Source organism: Pecten maximus, chromosome 4 (genome assembly GCF_902652985.1).
Source record: "Pecten maximus chromosome 4, xPecMax1.1, whole genome shotgun sequence".
NCBI lineage: Eukaryota > Metazoa > Mollusca > Bivalvia > Pectinida > Pectinidae > Pecten > Pecten maximus.
In genome coordinates this window covers 49,258,909-49,283,147 of record NC_047018.1, presented here as the reverse complement: position 1 = coordinate 49,283,147, position 24,239 = coordinate 49,258,909, and the positions used below count along the sequence as shown (strand labels likewise).

At 35.7% G+C, this 24,239-nt stretch overlaps 1 protein-coding gene across 1 annotated transcript; it reads right to left on the bottom strand.

Annotated features, from left to right (window-relative positions):
• Window positions 1–552: 552 nt before the first annotated feature.
• Window positions 553–19,705, bottom strand: LOC117326607 (cell death abnormality protein 1-like). The gene is made up of 13 exons (XM_033883365.1): window positions 18,739–19,705; window positions 16,971–17,174; window positions 13,717–13,959; window positions 7,352–7,450; window positions 6,622–6,717; window positions 5,772–5,867; window positions 5,421–5,516; window positions 2,837–2,932; window positions 2,517–2,612; window positions 1,967–2,062; window positions 1,520–1,615; window positions 1,164–1,259; window positions 553–912 (listed from the first exon to the last, which is right to left on the bottom strand). Exons 1-13 carry the CDS (start codon window positions 18,815–18,817, stop codon window positions 581–583), a joined length of 1,725 nt encoding a protein of 574 aa, XP_033739256.1. The 5' UTR covers window positions 18,818–19,705; the 3' UTR covers window positions 553–580.
• Between the last annotated feature and the right edge of the window lie 4,534 nt (window positions 19,706–24,239).

Sequence of the window (24,239 nt, the reverse complement as noted above, 5' to 3'; positions counted from 1 at the left end):
TTCACTACCGAACATTATTCAAATGACGCCTTAATCCTGATCAAGAAATTGGTGGTTGACATAACGAATGTTTTTAATCACGTGACATGGTTTTCACTAATCAGAAGCTGTGATACAAGTCTGAGTTATGATAATATTCAAATGACGCCTTAACTCTGATCAAGCATGGCAAAACAAACTATGATACACTTTACAACCTCTCCCTTAATGCATTATTTGGTGTAACATTTCTTTAAATGGAAATATTACTGGATTGGTACAGCTATTTTCAATTATGTAACAGTAAAACGTAAAATAAATATATAAACGACATAATGTCGTTACATGTTTACTTCATCGATTGTTATGTGTTCTAAGCTTAAACAAAATTTCATTTTCACTTATTGAAATAGGATATTACTTGATTGGTCTAGGCATTTAACAGTGTGTAAATAGTTACTCACCTATACAGTGTCCTGAGTCCCTTTTACACAACGTCCCATTACAATTTACAGGACAGTTCTGATCACACGCATCGCCGTACCTTCCAGTAACGCAATCTGAAAACGAACATCTATAATTTGTCATAATTTATTTTTGTCTATATACATGGAATATATAACGTAATTGTTACCAGTATGGTGATAAATATATTGATACAATGAACAAATACCGTGTTCCCAGAATATTGAAACACAAACAGGCACGGATGCCACCAGTCACTGAACCCATAATCGTCATGGACTTGCAACCTATCAAAATTTACAAGATTTTTCGCCGATCTAATGATAGGTTTGATTGCTTTGTGCATAATATCTATATCAAACAGTAACCCACCTTTGCATGATCCTGTTTCCTTATCACACAGCATGTCCTTACAATTTCCTGAACAGTCCTGATCACAGTTAGGACCGTACTTTCCAGGAATACAGTCTGTAAAATATAATGTCTCTCCATAGCAGTTGATACTTTAAATGATGTCACAGTTTAATACGACGACAAATAATGTTTCCAACTACAGAATTAGTCCTTTTAATGCATGAACGTCTTAGACTGCCCAATAGTGTATACCATAGACAATGTTTTGGTTAATATCCTTTGCCGTAATGACTGCGAGACCTGCAGGTATTTAATTATGTTTAAATACGCAATTTTATCATTTAAAATATATAATTGCCGCTCACCATAACAGTTCCCACTGTCTTTCTCACATAGACTATCCAGGCAATTTGTAGAGCAGTTAAGTTCACATTTAGTGCCGTGCTTCTGAGAAACACAATCTAAAAAGGTAAACCAAAGGAAATTATTATTGATGTACATCATTTAATCACCGACTCTCATTTCGATGTTTTTTGATGAATTACTATTTGATGTTCACACAACTCAGATAAAAATGATCAAACATGATCCAATGTCTTTCAGATCAAAATGTGGTGTTTTTTGGTATAACATACGTACATATCTCATTAGTTGATACAAGGAATATTACAGAATTGGTCTTGTTATTTAGCATTATATAATATAGTAACTTGTTATTCACCTATACAGTGTCCCGAGTCCCTTATACACAACGAGTCATTACAATTTCTAGGACAGTCCTGATCACATGTATTGCCGTACGTTCCAGTTACGCATTCTGAAACATCATGACTATTAGTTCATATGCACAATTTATAACACGCAATTATTTCAATATCAAATGCAAATCAATCAATTCAATGAAAATATGTCAAGCTCTCGAACAATATTGAAAAACGGACATCTCCGATCATGGTATACGTCAATCATCCAGCCGAAATTATAGCTATTTCCAAAAAAAAGACGAAGATAACAACCATACACATTATCAGTGATCGTCAATGACTGACATGTTCAAGTTTTATGTCATTTTAATTTGCCAGATCTTACACCGATCTTCAAAAATATCATTCAGCCATAGCTGTTAGAGTGTATTGGTGTATACTACCTATATTTAACAGTAACTCACCTTTACATGATCCTGTGTACCGTTCACACATCATATCCTTACAATTTCCTGAACAGTTCTGATCACAGTTATACCCTTTCTTTCCAGGAATACATTCTGTGAAATATAATGTAAACATAATTTTCCTCCATAACAAACGATACTTTAACGCATCGTTTTGTCGTCATTTGAATGACACAGTATATCATCCAACTGGTTTAATACGGCGACAAATAAGGTTTCCAACAACATTTATTTCTCTTTTTTTTATGTGATTTTTTCAGTTTGATAATTTGTTGTATTTGTTGTTGTTATAAGTATACTAATTATCATATTTATGCGACTTTGCGCAGGAGTAAGATCACAATTTATTATTATTATTTATTATTATTTGATTTTGAAAAAAACGAACAGTAAGTAACTGAGGTAAAAGGGCTGTAATTGGGCTTTATCATCGCAACAAAAACGGTAACCTCAATCACTTACATTGTTGTGATCTGTTTACGGTTGTTTGTGTCACATGATATATAAATGAAAAGGTGTATACTATCTATATCAAACAGTAACTCACCTTTACAAGATCCTGTGTCCCGTTCACACAACATGTTCTTACAATTTCCTGGACAGTTCTGATCACAGTTATCCCCTTTCTTTCCAGGAATACATTCTGTGAAATGTAATGTTCCCATAAATCATAATTTAACGCATATCATCATTTAATACAACAACAAATCAAGTTTACAATCAAGTAATATTAAGTAGTTTAACCCATGTTGTTGACTTTGCAAGATTTATGTCTATAATCGTGAATTCATGGGCAACATTTTACATTTTAATTAAACCAAATTATGAATTCACAAATTTGCTGGAAGGTCAAAAGCTGTTACTCACCATAACAGTTCCCGTTGACTTGATCACACAGTCGGTCCTGACAATTTGCAGAGCAGTCCCCTTCACATTTAACGCCATACTTCTGAGGAACACAATCTGGAAAGTATTAAAAAATGGCAAGTATTTACTTCGTCAAACGTGTGTGATCCTATCATCGATATTATCCTCCTGTATATATAAATTTAAATTGTATGTATAATGCAATCAATTTTAATCATATTCTACTGAACACATATAATCAATGAATTCGGCTTCTATTAACGACTCATGTGGCCTCAGAGTTGATTTTCCTCTATATTTTACCAAAGAGAAATAAAAATCAAATAACTTCAAAACAGGCATTCTTGTCATATTTTAGAAATATTCAAGCTGAACCTGATGAAGCTATAAAGTACATCATTACCTGCGTTTAAAGGGGCATTCCGTCGTTAAAATTAGTTTATGCTATAAAAACAAAAGTATACGGAATCTTGTATTTTTCTCAACTGATAAAAGATATCCTGAAACTTTTAAAAAATATTTATTTGGGAAAATATGACTACGACCCGTGCAAAAGTAATCGCCGTAAACGGCTATTAATACGAGCATATGCAGACAAAATCACGAACAGAAACGAAAATGGAACACACGACTCCCCGGGTCAATCGGCGAGAAAAAAGAGGACACGACAAGATAGCAAACGTCTTAAAAATCTTATAAATATTGGCAACTACATGTAGTTTGAAAGGTGTAAGAGAGCGAAGGTAGCCGTGTCCGTCAAATCGAACGAGGAATTTGCCCTGCCTCTGGAAAGTTCTACGGGGTAAATTGACAGTCGACGCAACAGACTGACAGGTTCTTAATGAAGTTCTGCTCGAAGTTACACTTGTTATCGTGGTGACAAATCACAGACATTTTTACTTAATATTACCTCATCGAACCACAATAAATGATTTTACAAGTAGACTGTGAATTTGTCTTATCTTTTGCCATTTCCTTCATTAACATTCATTGTTGTAAAACAAGATATAATAGGGGTTTATATTCACAACAAAAACTTTACACCTACATCACACGCTACGCTATGACAAGATTTTTTTCCCGAATTAGTGTGATTTTTGGCGAAGTGATGGTGTCACGTGATACAATCTAATTGAAATCTAGATGGTCATTATCACTACGTTATTGACCATCTAGATTTCAATTAGATTGCACGTGATATCTAAATATTCTGTACAACTATGATATTTATTCTATCACAGTTGATCATAAATATGAGTGTAAGTAATTTTTATCATCAATCTTATAAAAAAGTGTACAACACACATCTGACGTTCGAACGAAGGAATAACCCTTTAGAATGGTATTTATATTTAAGAATCACCACCCCACCAAACTTTATTATGGTAGAATCAGGAAAACTACAAAATATCAGTACATTGCATGTTTACTCCCTGTGTTCAACTTCAAAAACAAGAATGGAAATGGTGGTGTTAAGAGAAGCGTTTATTGCACTATGAACCCACATTAGAATTATGCTCATACCTGCAAAGGCTGAGCTAGAAAAATGTTTAGTGACATTCCTGAAATTTTCACTATAATTTATTCGTGTACAATGATGCGGAAGTACAATTGTGATATGAAACATGAATATATGTGATATACTGAAAAGTAATTTATAGCTTCTAACCGATCATGCAGTTTTCTATATTAATGATGAAGTTGAAAACCATGTTAATCTGTTTTAAAAGGAGCAAAATATTTACTGAGACCAAGGAATGTGATCAATTTTGCATGTTAAGTACTTCTAGGTACATGTAGTTTCGCAACTGTTCACCATTTGAATTAATTGCTTCACTTCATGTTTTCAATAAATATTTTGAAAATTAGAATGAGAATTTTCAAATTTAAATGGGTTCAGATTTACAATCAATTATTTTTACAAAACATATTACTTCATTAATAATAAGTGATACATGAACTGTACCTAAATATGCCAAGATGATACGGATATTTGAACCAGTATAGAAAACACAGATAGTTTAATGTGTATAGGTATCACTAATATTCAGACCAAAATCAAGAGCGATGTGACGGACAAACTTAACCTATTCATACTCTTTAAATCTAGGGGTTCAAATTGTACAAAGTGTAATTGTGTCAGATAAAATGTTTACCAATCAACTAAAATTGTACAAGTATGATGTGAAATTTTACTCGAAATCCACATCATGTTTCCTTGAACAGGGCAAAATCATCTGCTTTTAATTGATAGATTATTTTCAATGATCTGTATATAAAATACCAAAGAAACATATTTAAACTGTTCGTTTACATCAACACAAGACAATAATGTTGGGAAAAAAAATCACTATGTGAAATTCAAATATTCCTAATAGGAAAACATCGTGTTTTCTTTCATAGAGTTTTTGACAGGAAATATAAAATTTAGGAGCTTTGTCAACAAATTCATTAATCACAATTTTACAAAACATGCAACATTTGCTTTGTTGCCAGTCAAAATAACATATTATCACACATTGTACTGTTATAAAAAAAACATTTGACCACCTTATTAATTATACAGTTACGAGATGTAACTCACCAATGCAGTTTCCTGTGGATTTTTCACACAACATATCCTTACAATTGACAGGACAGTCCTGACCACATGTGTTTCCGTACTTTCCAGGAATGCATTCTGAAATCATAGGAACCGTCCTAAAGTTATGATAAGTTTAACGAATATTATTTACTGTGGGGGTAAGTGGAGTAACACAGCACAACTTGAAAGCATATTGATGACACAGTATTTAAAATAAATGGTGAGAATCACTGCGCCCCTTATTGCATTGGCCACTAGATTATTGACACAGTAGCTGGAATAAGTGGATATAGTCACTGCTTCACTTGTTGACAACCGAATTAATGACATAGATAGTAAGATCTAACTCACCAATACAGTGTCCCGTGGACATTCCACACAACATATCCTTACAATTTGCAGGACAGACCTCATCACATGTGTTTCCGTACTTGCCAGTAATACATTCTGAAATCATAGGAACCTTCCAAAAGTGATGATTAGTTTAACAGAAATTATGTATTAAACACACTGACTGTCATACTGATAGTATTATTGTGAAGATGGAGTCATTGCATGTATTTCATTATTTTATTTAGATTTTTCATAACAACCTTGAACGTATTATTGCTGCTAAAATTGAAATTCTTAATCTTTTGAATACCATCTAGATTTAAGAGAGAAATATTGTATCTTCAATGTAGATAGTGCCGACCGTCACTGAAACCGTTGACGTCCTCATACACTAATCGATACTTAGCAGAACAATCATGTTTATTTTGAACGCGGTGCGTCTGAGGAATTCCATAATCAATAATACTGTTTGTAGAGTTGCCCTCTTTCCAATTTCAAGTATGTAGCGGTAACTTATTTCAACAAACTCCAGTATCATGTTCGTAATTCATTGTAGACTTCTATCCAAAAAACCCAAGATTTTAAGTTAATGGATATTTGTAGATATAGTATAGCCATAAGGACTGTGTCTTGCTTTTCCATGTGAATTGATATCCCAGGTTGCATAATCGTTCAACAGAAAATGAAAATGAGCCATGAATAGTGAATTTATTATTTAAAGATTAGATTAGATTTAATTTTTACATTCCTGAGGAAAATTGCTTAACTCTATTCTGTATCTCATTAAGTAGTTATACATAGTGGTATTTCCCCATGTTCATTTAAAAAAATACAACATGAACACGCAAGCGTAATGTCTTACTCATACCTAAACAGTTGCCAGCGTCCTTCGTGCAAAGGCTGTTTTTACAATTCGAGGGACAATCCGAGTTACAGAAGACGCCATATTTTCCTGTGAAGCAATCTGAAATGAGTGAACATGTTTAAAATTCATTTCACTGATGTGAGATGCTTGCGGATGTGATAGACTTTGCTGTACGAGGAATGATTTTAACAGGAATGTAAGAATACGGTTCATTGTGTGTCGCTGCATATATAACAATACGATGAATGTTTATATTTGCATGCAAAAAAGTGGAAATGCATGTTTCGGCTGTTAATTATTGATCAACATATATCCAATTTATCACAAAATCAAGACATCTTTTTATTTGACAAGAAGTGAAATGTGTTCTAAGACCGTTGATTTGCTTGATGGTAACAAAATAATATGGTAACGAGAAAACACAGTTATAAGATATACCGTCATTACCCTGTGTATTGATCGCGGACTTTTTTGTGTGTGCTTTTCTGTGTACTCCGCGGTGCAGACATTTTGTTTACGCGCGAAACATGAATGGTGCATTAATCTATGAATGGACACATTAAGTGAAATAACGTGCCTACATATCTTAACTGCCTTCGATAAATTCAGCCTTCCATAAAATGTTCTTGTTGCATTACTTACAAGTCAATGGCATCAGTAGCTTAGTTTCGTTTGCTTAACCAGTTATCGCATTGTATTACAGGAATGTCGATATTGTATAGTGGTAACTTACAGAAACAGAACCCATATTTGGAGTTACAGTTACCACCATAACACGCTGGTGAACAAGGACTGTTACAGTTTCTGTCGCCGTATTTCCCTACTTGACATCCTTATGAAAAGACAAATGAGATCCAGTTAATACATTGATAAGCGAATCAATTTCCTTTTTTGACCAGATTGTTTCCGAATTAAGCATCATCTACAATACAAAATCTACAATTCGATAAGAAACATAGTACAATGTAATCCTGCCTCTTTATATAATATCTTTAATCAAGTACAGCTGAGGAACAACTGTATTTTAAAACCAATTATGACATTGTTATTTACAAGTAATCAAGGGAAATTCTCGTATTTTGGAGGAAAATAAAATAATGGACGCCGAGGTGACTAGTTAGATGATCTGGAATTATAAGGACCTTTCAGATACTACAAGAGGAAATTTGATGGCCCTTTAACTCTACATTTAAAAAAAATTTGATTAGATACTGTGAAGTAATAAGTTAAATCTGTAATTTATCAGCGAAGAAAGACATTGGAATACTATTATACTAATGAAAAAATTAAACACGTTTTTCAATAAAATCTAAATGTATTATAATAAGTGAACGAAGTACTGTTTTATACGAAAGCCGGTTGGGACCATTTTCGTAGAAGAAAATGATATTTTTTCGCGATATTGCGCGAAACTAAAGTGTTATTACTCGAAACTTACGCGTTATATTGCGAAACTAACGCGTTATATCACGAATATATAATATATATATAGAAACACAAATGACGAAGGAAGACAACTTTTTGACTGGTGCCCTGACCGGGCCTCGAACTCACGATCTACGGCACCCAATCGCCTAGCCAGAAATATCCGCAGTCTATACCGCTTCGCCACATCTGCGTTCTTAAAAAGGAACGTTTCAATGGCGCAGTGATTGTCGACCCGATACCCTGACTTGATTATTGTGGAAGTCGTCTATAAGATGATATATGAATAACTGGATCGCAATGTATTTACATACACGGATACGAATTGTACATATGTTAAATATATTTCTCTCGGTACAACTACGACAGGAAATTCAAATTTATATCTTCGGATCACCAACACATAGTGTATATGATACCTTGTGTTAATAAATAGATATATAGCTTAGAAACACAAATGACGAAGGAAGTAAACTTTTTGACTCGGGCACGTTTTGTGATATACAATTATCGACCTGTTTTCAGGTGCATATGGTTATTTATAAACTCAAAAAAATGATATTTCCCGAGGCCAAAGGTCATCGTGTTCACCTGAAAACAGGTCGACGACTGCTTTAATATATGACAAAACTGCAACATATTCATATTACAGAATGATTATAATTACCTGTCATAGGATTGAATAAAAAATAGTGATCGACTGTTCAAAATGACAATTAAATAGTCAAAGTCAGCAATGGATTGAAACTTCATTATTTATTTAAGAAATAATTAACGATGTTTTCTGTATTGTAAGCAGGACGAGGATATTTTGCAATTAAATTAATAACGAAGGCCTGCGGCCTTCGTTATTAATTAAAATTGCAAAATAGCCGAGTCCGAGTTGTATATATATTTCTATTCTACCATGTACTGTTTAGTTCTGAGATCGACCTCTTTCTAATAGAAAAACGGCAAAAAAACTCCGGAAAAACCTTGTAATATGTTTCTTGAGTATTGCACTATTTTGTTGATAAAGAATGAAGTGCAGTAAGGGGTGATAACTATGTTATCGTTCCTTACGCAACGGAATGATAGTATGAGTTAATTCGCGATTTTGCCGGCTATTGTAGCGATTTGGGAGTGGAAAAAATGGCACATACAATTATGATGGGGTTTCGAACCATTGTAAAACTCGGCTCGATATAGGTCTGGATGTATCTGGTATTCCGGTGGAAAATCGTATTTATGAGATATTTTGGGTCAAACATGCCAAAATCGTCACTTTGACCAAGAGGTTCGGTTTATGTCGCCCTCAAAATAAAAAAAAAAAAAATAAAAAATCCAGAAACAAACTGAATTTATATGTAAATAGATAAATGTTTCCTGAAGAAAACGGCCTGTCTAGTTTTTCGATACCTATAAATAGACCACCTGTTTTGATGACGTACATAACGTACATCCTGAACTCATCGGATGCTGTCTCTGAAATGATTCCCCGATGAGTTCCGGATGGAATAACACTAGGGACTTCACGCCGCTTACTCGTTCAACTCAAGGCTTTAGCTGCAGTCAAAGTGAGTTGTATTACATTTTCCCGTCAGGACCAGGACTTTTTGATATTATATCATATAAAAAGCGACATTGGAGGTTATTGCTGTTCTACCAAATTTGTTGCTTAACAGGATCAGTATTCATCGTCAACCCAGACCAGCGTTCAATTGTTTTCGATAACAAATCTAAAATCATTAGTCGTAAGCTTCCAGTAGGCCTACTCTGATATAGGCCTACACGTCTCTGGCCTACTATTGAGGATATACGTGTTCATTAACGTTTTATAGACAGGCAACGTTTAAATATGTAATATCTATTTTCTTTATTGTTTGTTTGCTTAATTAAATTGTTTTTTCGTTTGGTGATGCATGTTTATGTTTTGATATCTTGATCAGCTGATATTTGTTTATGTCGAGTAGCAACGTTTCGAGAATCATATCACATGCATCCCTAGCCTAGGTTACGACGACACGAATTTTCAAGGAACAAGAACTGTACATGTACTTCAGTACACACTAGCAGTATATTTAACAATATATTTTCAATAATTCATTAGATTTTAATTTTTTTTTAATTTTAATGAAATATTTTTATTCAAATATATTTCCCTCAAATACCATACATCATTTTCAAACTGTTCACTTTTCACCTTTGCACTAAGAAAATAATATGCAAGAAAGCTGTTCTGACATTTATGCTTAAATATTATGTCGCATTAAGTTAGTTAAGTAAAAGTAAATTTTCAAATATCTTTGCTTCAAATACATGTACCATACAAACATGTTTAGACTTTTCGGTGGCATGCACCGAAGAAAAGAATGTGTGAGAAAGCTGTCCTGACAAATTTATACTAAGATAATGTGAATTATTATGTCGCATTAAGTTAAACTCAGTTACTTTGGCTGTATTTTTTTTTTCATCTTTTGAATTAATTTAAACTTATTGCAAAAGGTACTATAAAATTAATTGACAATATTAGAGAATGATCCAGATTTAATTATCACAATTTTACAAAAAAAAAATTTTTTTTCAGAATGTCATCTTCCCACACGTAAAGTACAGTTGCACACGGACTGGTGTAAACATCTCGCTATTTTATTTTTGAGTTTGAAACTGCACACAAGTATTTACATCAGGAAGCGCGTTCTAATTGCAGGCCTCGGATGGCAGTGAATTTCCCTCTATGTTAGGCTACTAGAGAAAATCTGAATTAGAATATTTTATTTTGTTCATTTCATATTGCAGAACTTTTCTGTATGTTGTTAAGTGAAGTTGTTTTAAATGTAAACTTTATTTATTTTACAACCGTTGCGAAACAAGTTATATCAACTTATATTAAGCACGCTTGTTTGCTCGGATGGAATCGTGCGAGAGGGGTCTTACTGAAGAGGAAGCAACGTGGTTGGAAAGGTAACCCCTATACCTTTTCACGTCCAATCAAGTAATCAGACCCAGGCTGCCTAGGAGAAAGACAAGTGTGCTACCAGTGTGCCACCCGACAATCTGAGTGAGGTAGTCACCAACTACTACAAAGTGACCTCACCTCAAAATTACCCTGGCTGTTCATGAGGTGATTATCGCAGCAAACAACAAAACATACATATTTCAGAGTAAGACATGCTACTTATTTTCAGTGCTGTCGTGGTTGGGTTCTGGATGCCATGTGCTTGGCCTCCTGCATGATGTTCAGTAAGGTAGCCACCAACTACTTCAAGGAAACCCATCCTCAAACTATGTGATGCCATTTTTTTTCAGAAGCAAACAAGTCTACACTGCTACCACTTATAAGAGGTTGAAAACATCAATTTAAAAAGAAAACATGATTTATTTTTCATAAATATTCAAATTCCTGGATTGCATGCAGACTCATAATGTAGTGATTATTGAATGATTATTGATGTTAATGTTTTTGCAGGTATTTCCCTTCCTATTCATGATCTATCAGTTTTTGATATGGTGATAACTGATCATAAATTTTATAGTGTGAGTCCCATCAGTACTTAAAAAGTTGCAACGTTTCAAACACAAAAATATTGACATGGCCCTCTGACACAGACAGTGATTCTGACTTTGATCTACGGGGAAAGTCTCAAAATATCATTTTACTGAAATGGCTAAATCAATCAAACAATTTTCCTTCTCTTATTTGTATCATTCTGTTCTATAGGGGAATTCATACAAAAAGGGGATTTTCCTCGCGCAAGTATAATTTATTAACAATTTCCCATATGATGAATATTGGGGCGAGTCAATTCCCATCATATGCTGGATATTCCTACATGTACCTGAACAAGTAAATTTCTATTTTTTGAGGAAATTTGTCCAACATTTAGATATTACCCGATTGCAATGGAATTGGGTATGTAGGTACATCATGGCACACAGGTTACTCTTGCAACCTCACTTTAACTTAATTTAAAAGAACATTGCCACCATTTCCTAGCCTCTGATTGGTCCAAACTAAAATCTTGTCCGATTTTAATGAAATTTGATATGCATGTACACCATGGGACACTGTTACCTCCGGTAACCTCATTTTCACATTTTTAAAAAAGACCGCCATAATAACATCTGATTTGTCAAAAAATTAGATATTGTCGGATTTCAACGACATTTTTTTATGACGGTACATTATAGGACACTGGTCACTATTGTAATTTCACTTTGGAGTTTAACAAAATGGCCACCATTTCAAAGCCTCTGGTTAGTCGAAATTAAGATATTGTCTGATTTTGATGAAATTTGATATTTGGGTATGTCATTGGACACTGGGTTACTCTTGGAACCTCACTTTTAAATTTCAACAAAATAGCCGCCGATTCCTGGCCTCTGATTGGTTGAAACTTAGATACAGTTTGATTTCAATTGAATTTGGTATATAGGGGACTGTATAGGGGTAATCGCATGTACTATTCGGGGACTACAAATTTCAACTTAATGGGTTTTTGTTGCTTTCGGAGTATTCTAATTCATAGAAATTTAGATATTGAGCGATACTGATGAAAACCGTGCTGAAACAGAGTTATCGCCCCTCACTACACTTCATTCTTTCTGTGACATCCTTCAGGTGTCACCCCACTAGTAAAATATACATTTTTGCACAGGCACTACAGTACTACAATTAAGAACATCTATAATATGGCATAGATTTTGAAAATTAAAAAAATAGGTATGAAAAAAAACAACAACAAAAAAAAAACAACAAGCGGCCTTCGTAGGATTCCAACTTGCGTCGTGATAAAAAGTGGAGACTAACCTATGAGCCCACTCTGCTATAGTAGCCGTATTATCAATAGGTGAATATTAGATACATCACACTGTAACAGCCGTGACTCACGAGCGTGTATTATTGCCACGAGCGTTTATTAGAAAATAATACACGTGTTTAAACCAATCATATGCATAGCAAACATGGTAGAATATTGTTTAAAATCAAACAAAATGTAAATGCTAAAACATTTAAGAATGCAATATATTAAACTCTGTTCGGGAGCACATACCTTCATGTACATGACGACAGGGATAGTTGGAAATTCCCTTGTTACAATATTTGGGTGCCTAATAGAGTTATTGGATTGTTATGTCATCCTTGATTTGACGTCATCGTTTGCGGGAGAGTCCCTGTTATCATATCTGGGTACGAACTCGAGTTATTAGGTGGTTGTATCACTCGGTAGCACGGGTTCGGGGTCGATAGTAAAATTTGAGCAAAGTGAGAATGTATAGAATTGGCCAATCAGGATAGGGGGAAAAGGGTTTCGCGATATAACGCGTTAGTTTCGCGATATAACGCGTTAGTTTCGCGTTATAACGCGTTAGCTTCGCGATATAACGCGAAAAAATATTTTCTTCTACGAAAATGATCCTAACCGGCATTCGTAGTTTCGTCCATTGTCTTTTTCAGGGGTATATCGAACAGTACTAATCAGTTAAAATGATATTTCGGTATGTTTAAGTATATGTACAAAAGATATACATGTAACGACATTATCTGAAAACAAAGTTATATTTTCCTCAAAACATGACAAATGTACAGCAGATTTTGACGAGAAAAAAGGAATTTACGCTTGAAATAAAGAGAAAGGTAAGCATTACTTCAAGTCATTTATTTAAGCCATTAAAACACAGAATTATACTTACCAAACACCTGTACCTCACATAACTCCAGAATAGCGTAATCACTGTACCAGTTGTATCGTTTTGGGTTTCTATGATTGTAGACGGTCACATACCGACCTACATACGGGCACTGGTGTGTCACCACCAGCTGTACAGCATCTCTAGTACTACTAGTGTCCTCGTAACACAGGACACCGTCTGTTGGTGTGTTGGTGGTATTGGATACATAAAGCTGGTATCCTGCCAATCTGTGCTGAAAACCATCTTGAAAGAAAACAAAAATCAGTAGGTAGATAACCCAATCTAATTAAAATCTAGATGGTCATTATCACTACGTTACATGAACATCTAACATCATCCTATAAGGGGTCACGTCAGGGTGACCTTTGAGATGCGTGTTTTCACTTTCAGGGCGAATTGACATTTTGTCGATATTATCGAAGCAAAACATTTCGTCACAAAATGCATCTGAAGCAAACCATTTCGGCACAGTATATAGCTATATGCTTTACGGTACGAAATGACTTAAAACAAATTGACAGATTATACAAGCTATGCACTCTAGTCATGCTAATTCGGACATATAAAATTCACTTCCAACATTCTGGAAGTAGTCATTTGATTGGCTAATCCAAAAGGTTACCCTGACGTGACCCGTTATGGGATGTTGTTAGATGTCCATGTAACGTAGTGATAATGACCATCTAGATTTTAATTAGATTGTAATATGATATGACAGTAAATGTTTACTGGTTCTCGCACAGTGCCGTTGACATTCAAAAATGCTTGGTATGATAAATTAAAATTAAGTGATAAAGGAGGTGAATCACTTAAGAATAGCAAAAAGTAAGAAAGTTTGTGGAGTATAGCCAATATAGCGAAAATGCTTTTTAGATGACAATTAACCGATTAAATTTAAGTCATTTTTGTTCACTCCAGATTAAAAATTGCGATTTCTTAAAATTGCTGTTTCTGTGACATTTAGATCTTCTCTGTTCTGCTTTATATATTGATCAGATTGTCTTCTGACAAAATGGTGCTTAAATTCTACCTTCTTGATTTCAAACGTTTTGTCAAAAACTTGTCGTAGAATATGTCTTTAAAATGTTATATCATTTTTATCATATACAACCTGCTGATTATAAAGGAAGGTATAATAGCAAGTCTGCTGCGATTACTTCGGAGTCCTCGAGATAAATCTTATGTAAAGTGGGTTGACTTCCTTACTATAATGTGAAAAAAGGGAATCTGAAACGGTATTCAACGTGTAAAGTCAGTTTTTGTCTACTCAAACTTTTTTTTGCAGGAAAACGAACAGGTTATGGATGAGCTGTTGTTATAAAGATAGCATATCACCAAGAGGTTGAAACAAGGGAAAAGAAATCGTATTAACGTAGGGAAAGTCATCGACACATCACGACACGGTCTAGGGCGTACAATTTATCTATCATACATATAGCTTACCATTAATCATATTTTGAAAATTACGCGAAAACTTGGAGAAGTTATAAAATTGTTCAACAAAGTTTATGTGGTATTTATTTCAGATTCTGTCTAACGATATTGCATCACATTTTCTAATCCAGTGTCAATCGCACTATACATTACATGCATCTGATTATGCTGAAATTGATCGCGTGCCAGACGAGAGACGGTATAAATTCACACTCTGTTGTTGAAAGAAAATCTGAAAACTGAATAGAGATATTGTCGATCTGGTGCCCATTCTTATATTAGTGATGAACTATTTATTTAGTGGAAATGTTAATATACCGAAAATAAAAATTCACAAGATATATTTCTTAACAGTGATCAGAAAATAAAAACTTTCCAGATGGGGAAAAGATAGATCTCAGATATTTTTCTTTATTGTATTTGGTAAGTTTATTCAGAGAAATTGTCATGTAAATGTGAGTTTTTATCTGCTCTTACATACATATCATACTTTTTTTTAGAAGCAAATATTATACACTCGAAGTTTTAAATCGTTTTCATTTAAGGAAGAAAGCTTCATTAATAGTGACGACGTTCTTTAAGAGTTGGCACAAATGTATATAAGATAAAAGAAAATATGGGCATCTGCTTCATCATAAAATACACCCTTCGATAATTATTCTTCAAAACAAATACGCTTCATTTTTTTTCCATTCATAGTTAACATGTGTTATTTATAAATAAAACAAAATGATAGTACATGTCGATACCATGTATACTCGAAATCATGAACACTACAAACTCTACAACATCAGCTGGTTATCCGATTTTTGCTGATTATATAGCCAGCAGGGACCTCTTACAACTATGCTATATGGTACATGTGGTGATTTCGATTTCACAATTGGTAATTGATTATCTCTAGTAAGTAAAAACACGGTTTCTACTACCTACTCCTTTACATATCCCTACTGGGTATCTTCGGCAGTATGCATCAGTGAGGTAGCACTATAAATCGACAAAAGTTCCAGCCTATCACAAGGAGACTTAACACGAACATACTGCAGCCTCCCAAAACACACATATGCACTCAACACATGCATGCATGTTGCACACACGGGAGGCCGTCCTTAAATGACCTTAGCTGTTAATAGGACGTTAAACAAAATAAACCAAACCAAACCAAACTTTACATATCTGAGTTTCCTTTGTCATGATTTTTGTGTCGGATCTCTACTGCTGACAGAGACATTAACGATTTTCGAGAGGTGCAGCCTGATGTTGACTATGGGAAATTGTTTAAGTCGAAAAAATTACCTCATTTGGACATTTTATTTTCAGCCATATAAATTCAGACGTATTCAATGTTTATCTCATTTACCCGTTTTCGGCACCAAAGTTTGTTTAACGTACTCGGATTTGATCTAGATTTATATTGTGTCGTCGATGAAACAGAAGCTTACTGTCCCGGAACACCTGGTCCTATTCAACTGGTACTTTTTCTAGTATATCTAAGGTTTCTTTACACTCCCCTCGTTATTTCGAGTAACAATGACATTTCCGCTATTACATTAGCAGCCTCGGATTATTTTGACGATTATGTGGAGAACGCATATTTCTCGACCGACAAAGATTCTATAGAAATTGCATTGTTCGATTTTGTTTAAAACATTTTACAGTACAAATGGTATGGTATGTCTAAGTGGTTATTTAAGCATTCACCTGATCCAATTTCCATTATGGAATGATGTAATGTTTAAATGAGTTTGATAATGAGGCTAACCTTATCAAAGTGACTTAATATCAAATTAAAACATTTTCGGTTGAGACAATACACTCACTTCTGTAGTATATTGTGATCCTATCAATGGTCTTCAACTCTCCCAGATCAACACGCCACCAGGCCGTGTTTTGACCGGCCTCCGTATGTGTACAACAACCACCATCGAAGTCAGTTAGACAACCATCCACAACGTTACTGGCTACATGTTTACCGCCCCCAAACTCACTACTTTGTTCTGTTGCTTTACTCAAGGCGACGTTACCTGCAATGAATGAAATAATTGATACGTTATATCTTATAAAAACCTATTGTCTATGGGACTTAATTAAACGTTGGTTTGACATATCTTGATACATCTTTCCTTGTCTTGACGATTGGATAAAAATCTTGAGGATTTGAGGTTCTTTGTTTTTCTTACCCAAAAATCCAATATGATATTTTCTCCCATCTACATGTATTTCATCAAGTTCCCTCCTTATTGCATTAAACAGATGTCCGGCTGTTTGGGAAATAAATGCATATGAATGGCGTATGAATATCCCCTGTCGCATTAGTTCACTTACTGTATGTCTCGATTAATTGATTAACTGATGCATCATAAAGTTACAATGTCATATCAATTTGCTATATAAAACCATATTATGATGACTAGAAATATAGTTTGTGTCCCCATTCGGGTTCAAAATTTCAGGGAATTAAATTTTTGATTTTTTAGAAATCGACTGAGAATTGGAGCACCTCAAATAGGACAAAAGAAATCAGTAAATGGTCGAGGAAACTAATACCACATACTAAAGACGAGCTAAATCTAAGATTAACGTTAAGGTTTCAATATAAAACTGATATCCGGATGATTATATATGTCTCGTCATTTCCTAATCTATATAAACAGTGTTTTTATCTATAATTATTTCATTTTTTATTGATTTACTTATTCATTTGTTTATTTTTTTTTTAAATTGCGGTTATTTCATTTTTTAATTAATTAATTTTATTTATTTATTTTTTATTATTATGTTTTTGGCTGTTTTGTTTTGTTTGTTTGCAGATGTTATCTTCACAGAAATGTTGAAGATTTCGATATACTTCCTGACAATGTATCATATCATAAATTATTGTTATAGTCAGTTGTTGCCAGCCAAGGCTTCTGATGGCGTTACACTCCAAGTACTCATGGCAGATATGGTCGTCAGCTCTGGCCCTATAGTGGAGATTTGAAATTACCACCCTTTATGAGTGAAAAATTCGACCAATCAAAACTAGCTCTACACATGTACTTCATCGATGTTTACAAACACACATGGCGGCTTGTGTCATTTTGACTAGATATGTGATCATTAATTTCTATCAATTGATCGTGCACTACGTATGTTTCCTCCAAAAATGCACGTCTTTGTATTTAGGTAAAATGCTATGGCATATATAGTCGAAGATGGAGCATGTGAATAGTTTCTGGATTGTATACATCATTTCTGTAGCAGCTTCAACATTGAAATGTTGAAAAGAGTAAATCAAATATGCATTTAGATGTATTACATCATTGATCTACAAACCATGTCTAAAATAATGAATGTTTTTACCAAAAACCAGAACAACTAATATATCGAAAGTCATTATTATGTAAATAACTACGTGGTGGATAAATCGGCGGTCCTAAAAGGATTACTGTTGGCTATTACGACACAAAACATCATCATATTGAAACACTCATTACTGCTCTCTCCAATCAGGAAGTAACATAACCTACTACGTATTTAGTAATATTAACTATCTACATGTACATTATTATGTATTTACTAGTTTCAGTTTGTATATAAAATACTTACTTTCAGATCTGACAGTATTAGATATGTAGAACAAGATCAGGATCAAACATCTTCCTACAATAATCTTTCTCGTCGCCATTCCGAGTTTAATGGCGACTCCACATCAACAAGGAAGTTAAATGGATGTCATTTAAGGTTCATATAAATTATTTTAAATAGGAGGTTGGACGAGGTGTATTTTACAAAAATTACACATTCTGGTTCCGGGACACTGCCTTCAACTCAACAGCTATGTAAACCTTATACTACGCTGTTCCGTGAGCAACGCTCTGTTAAATATTAAATGCGTGTTTACAGGCTTTTCACGCCTACAATATGTAGATTCATAGGTACACATGTGTTATTAGTATTCCCTTCTAATGAAGCGCTAGCAGTGTTAGTAGTGCATATATCTAACGATATTCAACATATACAGTTCGTTATTAAGTGTTACTTTAAAAACAGTGTCATGAACAGTCAGGGTCAATTTGAGAAGGGGGTTCTTTGTGCTTACTGGTGACTACCTGACGGAACAACATACGGGAGGCCCGTCGCGTGCCATCCAGAGCAAATAAGGTCTAAACTCATGTATGCATACTTTTGTCGTTTTAGCTTGTGGATCTTTTATTTTTTTCTTCATTTCTCCTGCATTGAGTATGTGACACAGAGACCCACCGTTCGTTATTTACTTTCTGAATAGCTTGTTTAATATATCGCAGCAAGTCATTCGACACACCGAAACATAATACCCACACAAGGAGACAGAGAACTTTCCGTATAGAGTGTACTTCTGAGTGCAAACATTTTTTTCATTTCTCTGCATTTACACATTAAACATATTCTATTTATGTGAATAAACAAGAAAATTGAGCAAAAATTATCCATCTTATAATAGGATCATTCCATAGGAAATTTAACAACATCCATTATGCATGATGGCATAGATGTCTGATTTTATAGAGAGAGAGAGACCATGTCCTTGTGTCGTCGATTTATGACCATGTCTTCGTTGTCGTCTATTGATGAACATGTCTTTGTGTCGTCTATGTATGACCACGTTTTATATCGTCTATTTTTACCATGTCTTTGTGATGTGTATTGATGACAAAGTAGCTATGTCATCTTGACGGATACATTTTGCAGATAAACTGTTTTTTTTTTTATTTCATATGAAATAGTTGAATTGGTGGAAATGATGTGAATTAAGAAATGGGTGAAGATATATAATTGTTTAATTAAGTAAATTGCATAATCGGAATTACAACTGATATCGAATGTTTATTTGGCTTTATTGCTTAATAAAGATTTATAAATGTTTGGTCAAGTGGAACAGTGGTAACAAACAGGGCTGGTTAGCTGGAACAGTGGTAACGTACAAGTACCAGTCGGGTTACACTGTGATAACACATTCAGATGGTCAGGTTACATTGTTAACACATTCTGATGGTCAGGTGGCACAGTGGTAACACACACGGGTGGTCAGTTGACACAGTGGTAACACTCTCGGGTGGTCGGTTGACACAGTAGTAACACACTCGGGTGGTCGGTTGACGCAGTGGTAACACACTCGGGTGGTTGGTTGACACAGTGGTAAAACACTTGGATAGTCGGGTTACAGTGGTTACACACTCAGGTTGTCATGTGACACAGTGGTAACACACTCGGGTGGTCGGTTGAGACAGTGGTAACACACTCAGGTTGTCATGTGACACAGTGGTAACACACTCGGGTGCTCGGATGACAGTGATAACACACTCGGGTGGTCATTTGACACAGTGGTAACACACGGGTGGTCGGTTGACACAGCGGTCACACAATCGGGTGGTCGGTTGACACTGTGGTAACACACTCAGGTTGTCATGTGACACAGTGGTAACACTCGGGTGGTCATTTGACACAGTGGTAACACACGGGTGGTCATTTGACACAGTGGTAACACACGGGTGGTCGGTTGACACAGTGGTAACACACTCAGGTTGTCATGTGACACAGTGGTAACACTCGGGTTGTCATGTGACACAGTGGTAACACTCGGGTGGTCGGTTGACACAGCGGTCACACAATCGGGTGGTTGGGTGACACAGTGGTAACACACTCAGGTTGCCGGTTGACACAGTGGTAACACTCGGGTGGTCATTTGACACAGTGGTAACACACTCGGGTGGTCGGTTGACACAGTGGTAACACTCGGGTGGTCGGTTGACACAGTGGTAACACACACGGGTGGTCGGTTGACACAGTGGTAACACACTCGGGTGGTCAGGTGACACAGTGGTAACACACTCGGGTGGTCGGTTGACACAGTGGTTACATACTCGGGTGGTTGGTTGACACAGTGGTAACACACTCGGGAGGTCGGTTGACACAGCGTTGACACACTCGGGTGGTCGGTTGACACAGTGGTAACACACTTGGGTGATCGGTTTACAGTGATAACACTCGGGTGGTTGGGTTACAGTGGTAACACACTCAGGTTGTCATGTGACACAGTGGTAACATACTCGGGTGGTCGGTTGAGACAGTGGTAACACACTCAGGTTGTCATGTGACACAGTGGTAACACACGGGTGGTCGGTTGACACAGCGGTCACACAATCGGGTGGTCGGTTGACACAGTGGTAACACACACGGGTGGTCGGCTGACACAGTGGTAACACACTCGGTTGGTCGGTTGACAGTGTTAACACACTCGGGTGGTCAGGTGACACAGTGGTAACACACTCGGGTGGTCGGTTAACACAGTGATAACACACTAGGGTGGTCAGGTGACACAGTGGTAACACACTCGGGTGGACGGGTGACAGTGGTAACACACTCGGGTGGTCGGTTGACACAGTGGTAACACACTCCGAAAGTTGAGTAATACACTTAGGTGGTCGGGTGACATTGTGGTAACACACTCGGGCGGGCGGTCGGTCGGTCGGGTTTTGATCCTCAGAACAATAAAAAAAAAGTATGTGGTCACATGCCTGACCACGTGGGTTTTAACCAGTTTAGCCCCTCCCCCCCCCCCCCCCCCCCCCCCCACCCTAAGTAAGACCCCTCGCACACTTCCATCTGGGAAAACAAGATTGATTAATATAAATTATTATTTTACATTTGTTGTATTATAAGCAAGGTTTATATGTAATTGATTGGTTTAATGAATACAACATATTTATTTCATCCTGATGGTATTGAAAGCGAGGACGGGCTAGAAATATCATTACGTTTACTTCCGGCGCTGACATTGTGTATTATATAGAGCTGGCTTTATGTGTTAAGCTACACGGATACTGTGGGCAATCTATATTGTACGTTCAAAATAAAAACATGGTTCACATTAAAAATAAAAAGTTTTACCAGAGAAACATAATACTATTAAAGATAAGTATGGGGACATGTCAATGCGTGTTGATGTTAATGTTTCCATAGAGGATAAACACTATGAAAATTAACATTCATCAGCACTTGTATACACTTGTATCTCACATGCACTTTATATTCATTTACTGATTATTTTACTTTTTTTTCTTTAAAAAGTTGGATTTGAATACATATTTGCTAAAACGGAACATTCCAGAATATTTCTGCATGTGATGATTTCATATTACTCCTTTGATAACGATGCATGTTTGTGTTTTATCTAGAATGGAATTTTTACCTTAAGGAAACATGGGTGTGAAATAGTCGCGTATATTATTCATTTATTTATATATCAAAGGTGTCTGACACTATGCGCTGTAACTTTCGAATTCGTGCGAACTAATGACATCACGATTCGAGAACACTGTACACGGACTTGTCACACACATCCACATAACCCCAGTCGGACTTGTCAGTGTAACATCCTTTACAAACATCGACATAGCTTACCTGTGTTTGTAACTCGTAAACCTATAAGTATAGAACATTTTTTGATACAGGCTCGGATAATGCTATTTCTTATTCCATTTTCAATAACTATAGGAAGAAAAAATTTCCCTTTAATGGGTATTGAATCTACAGACTGAGTCGCTTTAAACTGCGGGAAACTGAACACCCCATGAGATAATGGCAACAGTAATAAAGATCTGATTAAATCTCGTACACGCGATAGCTGTTTCACTTGTTACCTGTGATTTTCATTGGCTATTGTCAATCTTGTCAGTCAGATGATGGCCGCTAGGTGGAGTGTTTACATCACGCGAAGTGACGTCACCGGCTGGTATCTGTATTAAAAGGGTTGCAGATCATGTTTCGAGCTGTTCTTCTCGGTGTTATTTACGTGAATCCTGTTCGCCTATTTTAATCCTCATGATATATAGTCTCGCTTTCAGTGTTTGGGAGTTTGTTTAGGTTTATTTTGTTTAACGTCCTATTAACAGCTGCCGGGGTCATTTAAGGACGTGCCAGGCTTTGGAGATGTAGGAAATACAGAGGCCTACGGTTAGGACTAGACAATTACCTGCCCTATGTGGGTTTCGAACTCGAGACCTAGAGGTGGAGGGAAAGTAATAAAGTGTCGGGATACCTAAACCATTCAGCCATCGTGTTTTAGGGTTCTAACCAAGAAATCTCGTGAATGTAGAAAACCTAGCTCCCCTGTGTGTCCGTGCTATGAACAACGTTTTTTTTTGTAATTTCGGTATGTGATATCAACCTTATAATATTTCATAAGTGTAACGCAAGCTATTATAGTAAATGCATAATCATGATAAAATGTACGATACATGTAGTTATTATGTATTGTGTAAGGCATCGGTTGGTCTCGGAAAAAACTCAAACACCGTGTTATTCAATTTCTTTGAATGTTTTTTATTCAAAACTAAACATAAATACGACTTCTGGTGATGACCGGTTTAATTACGTACCACAGTTCACTAACATACAAATGGAAAGATTCCTGATACTCAACGCTTATCTAATAATATATACTAGTATATCATATACAAAACATTTCTCATGGAACATTACTTCAGACCAATGTTACACCGCAGCCTCCCAAAACACACATATGCACTCACCACACGCATGCATGTCACAAGCACGAGAGGCCGTCCTCAAATCAATCTAATTAGAATCTAGATGGACATTCTCACTACGTTACATGAACATCTAACAACATCCCATACGGGGTCACGTTCTGATGACCTTTGAGATATGTGTATTTCACTTTCAGGGCGAATTGTCAATTTGTCGATGTCATAGAAGCAAACCATTTCGGAACAGCATGCATCTGAAGCAAATCATTTCGGCTCAGCATTAAATACTTGTAGCTTACGCTTTCTGGGACGAAATGACTTAAAGCAAATTGAGATATTATGCAAGATATGTACTCCAGTCATTCTAATTCGGACATATAAAACTCACTTCCAAGATTCTGGAAGTAGTCATTTGATTGGCTAAAAGGTTATCAGAACGTGACCCCTTATGGGATATTGTTAGATGTTCATGTAACGAAGTAAGAATGACCATCTAAATTTTAATTAGATTGTCCTTAAATGACCTTAGCTGTTAATAGTACGTGAAACAAAATAAACCAAACCAAACGAAACCAAACA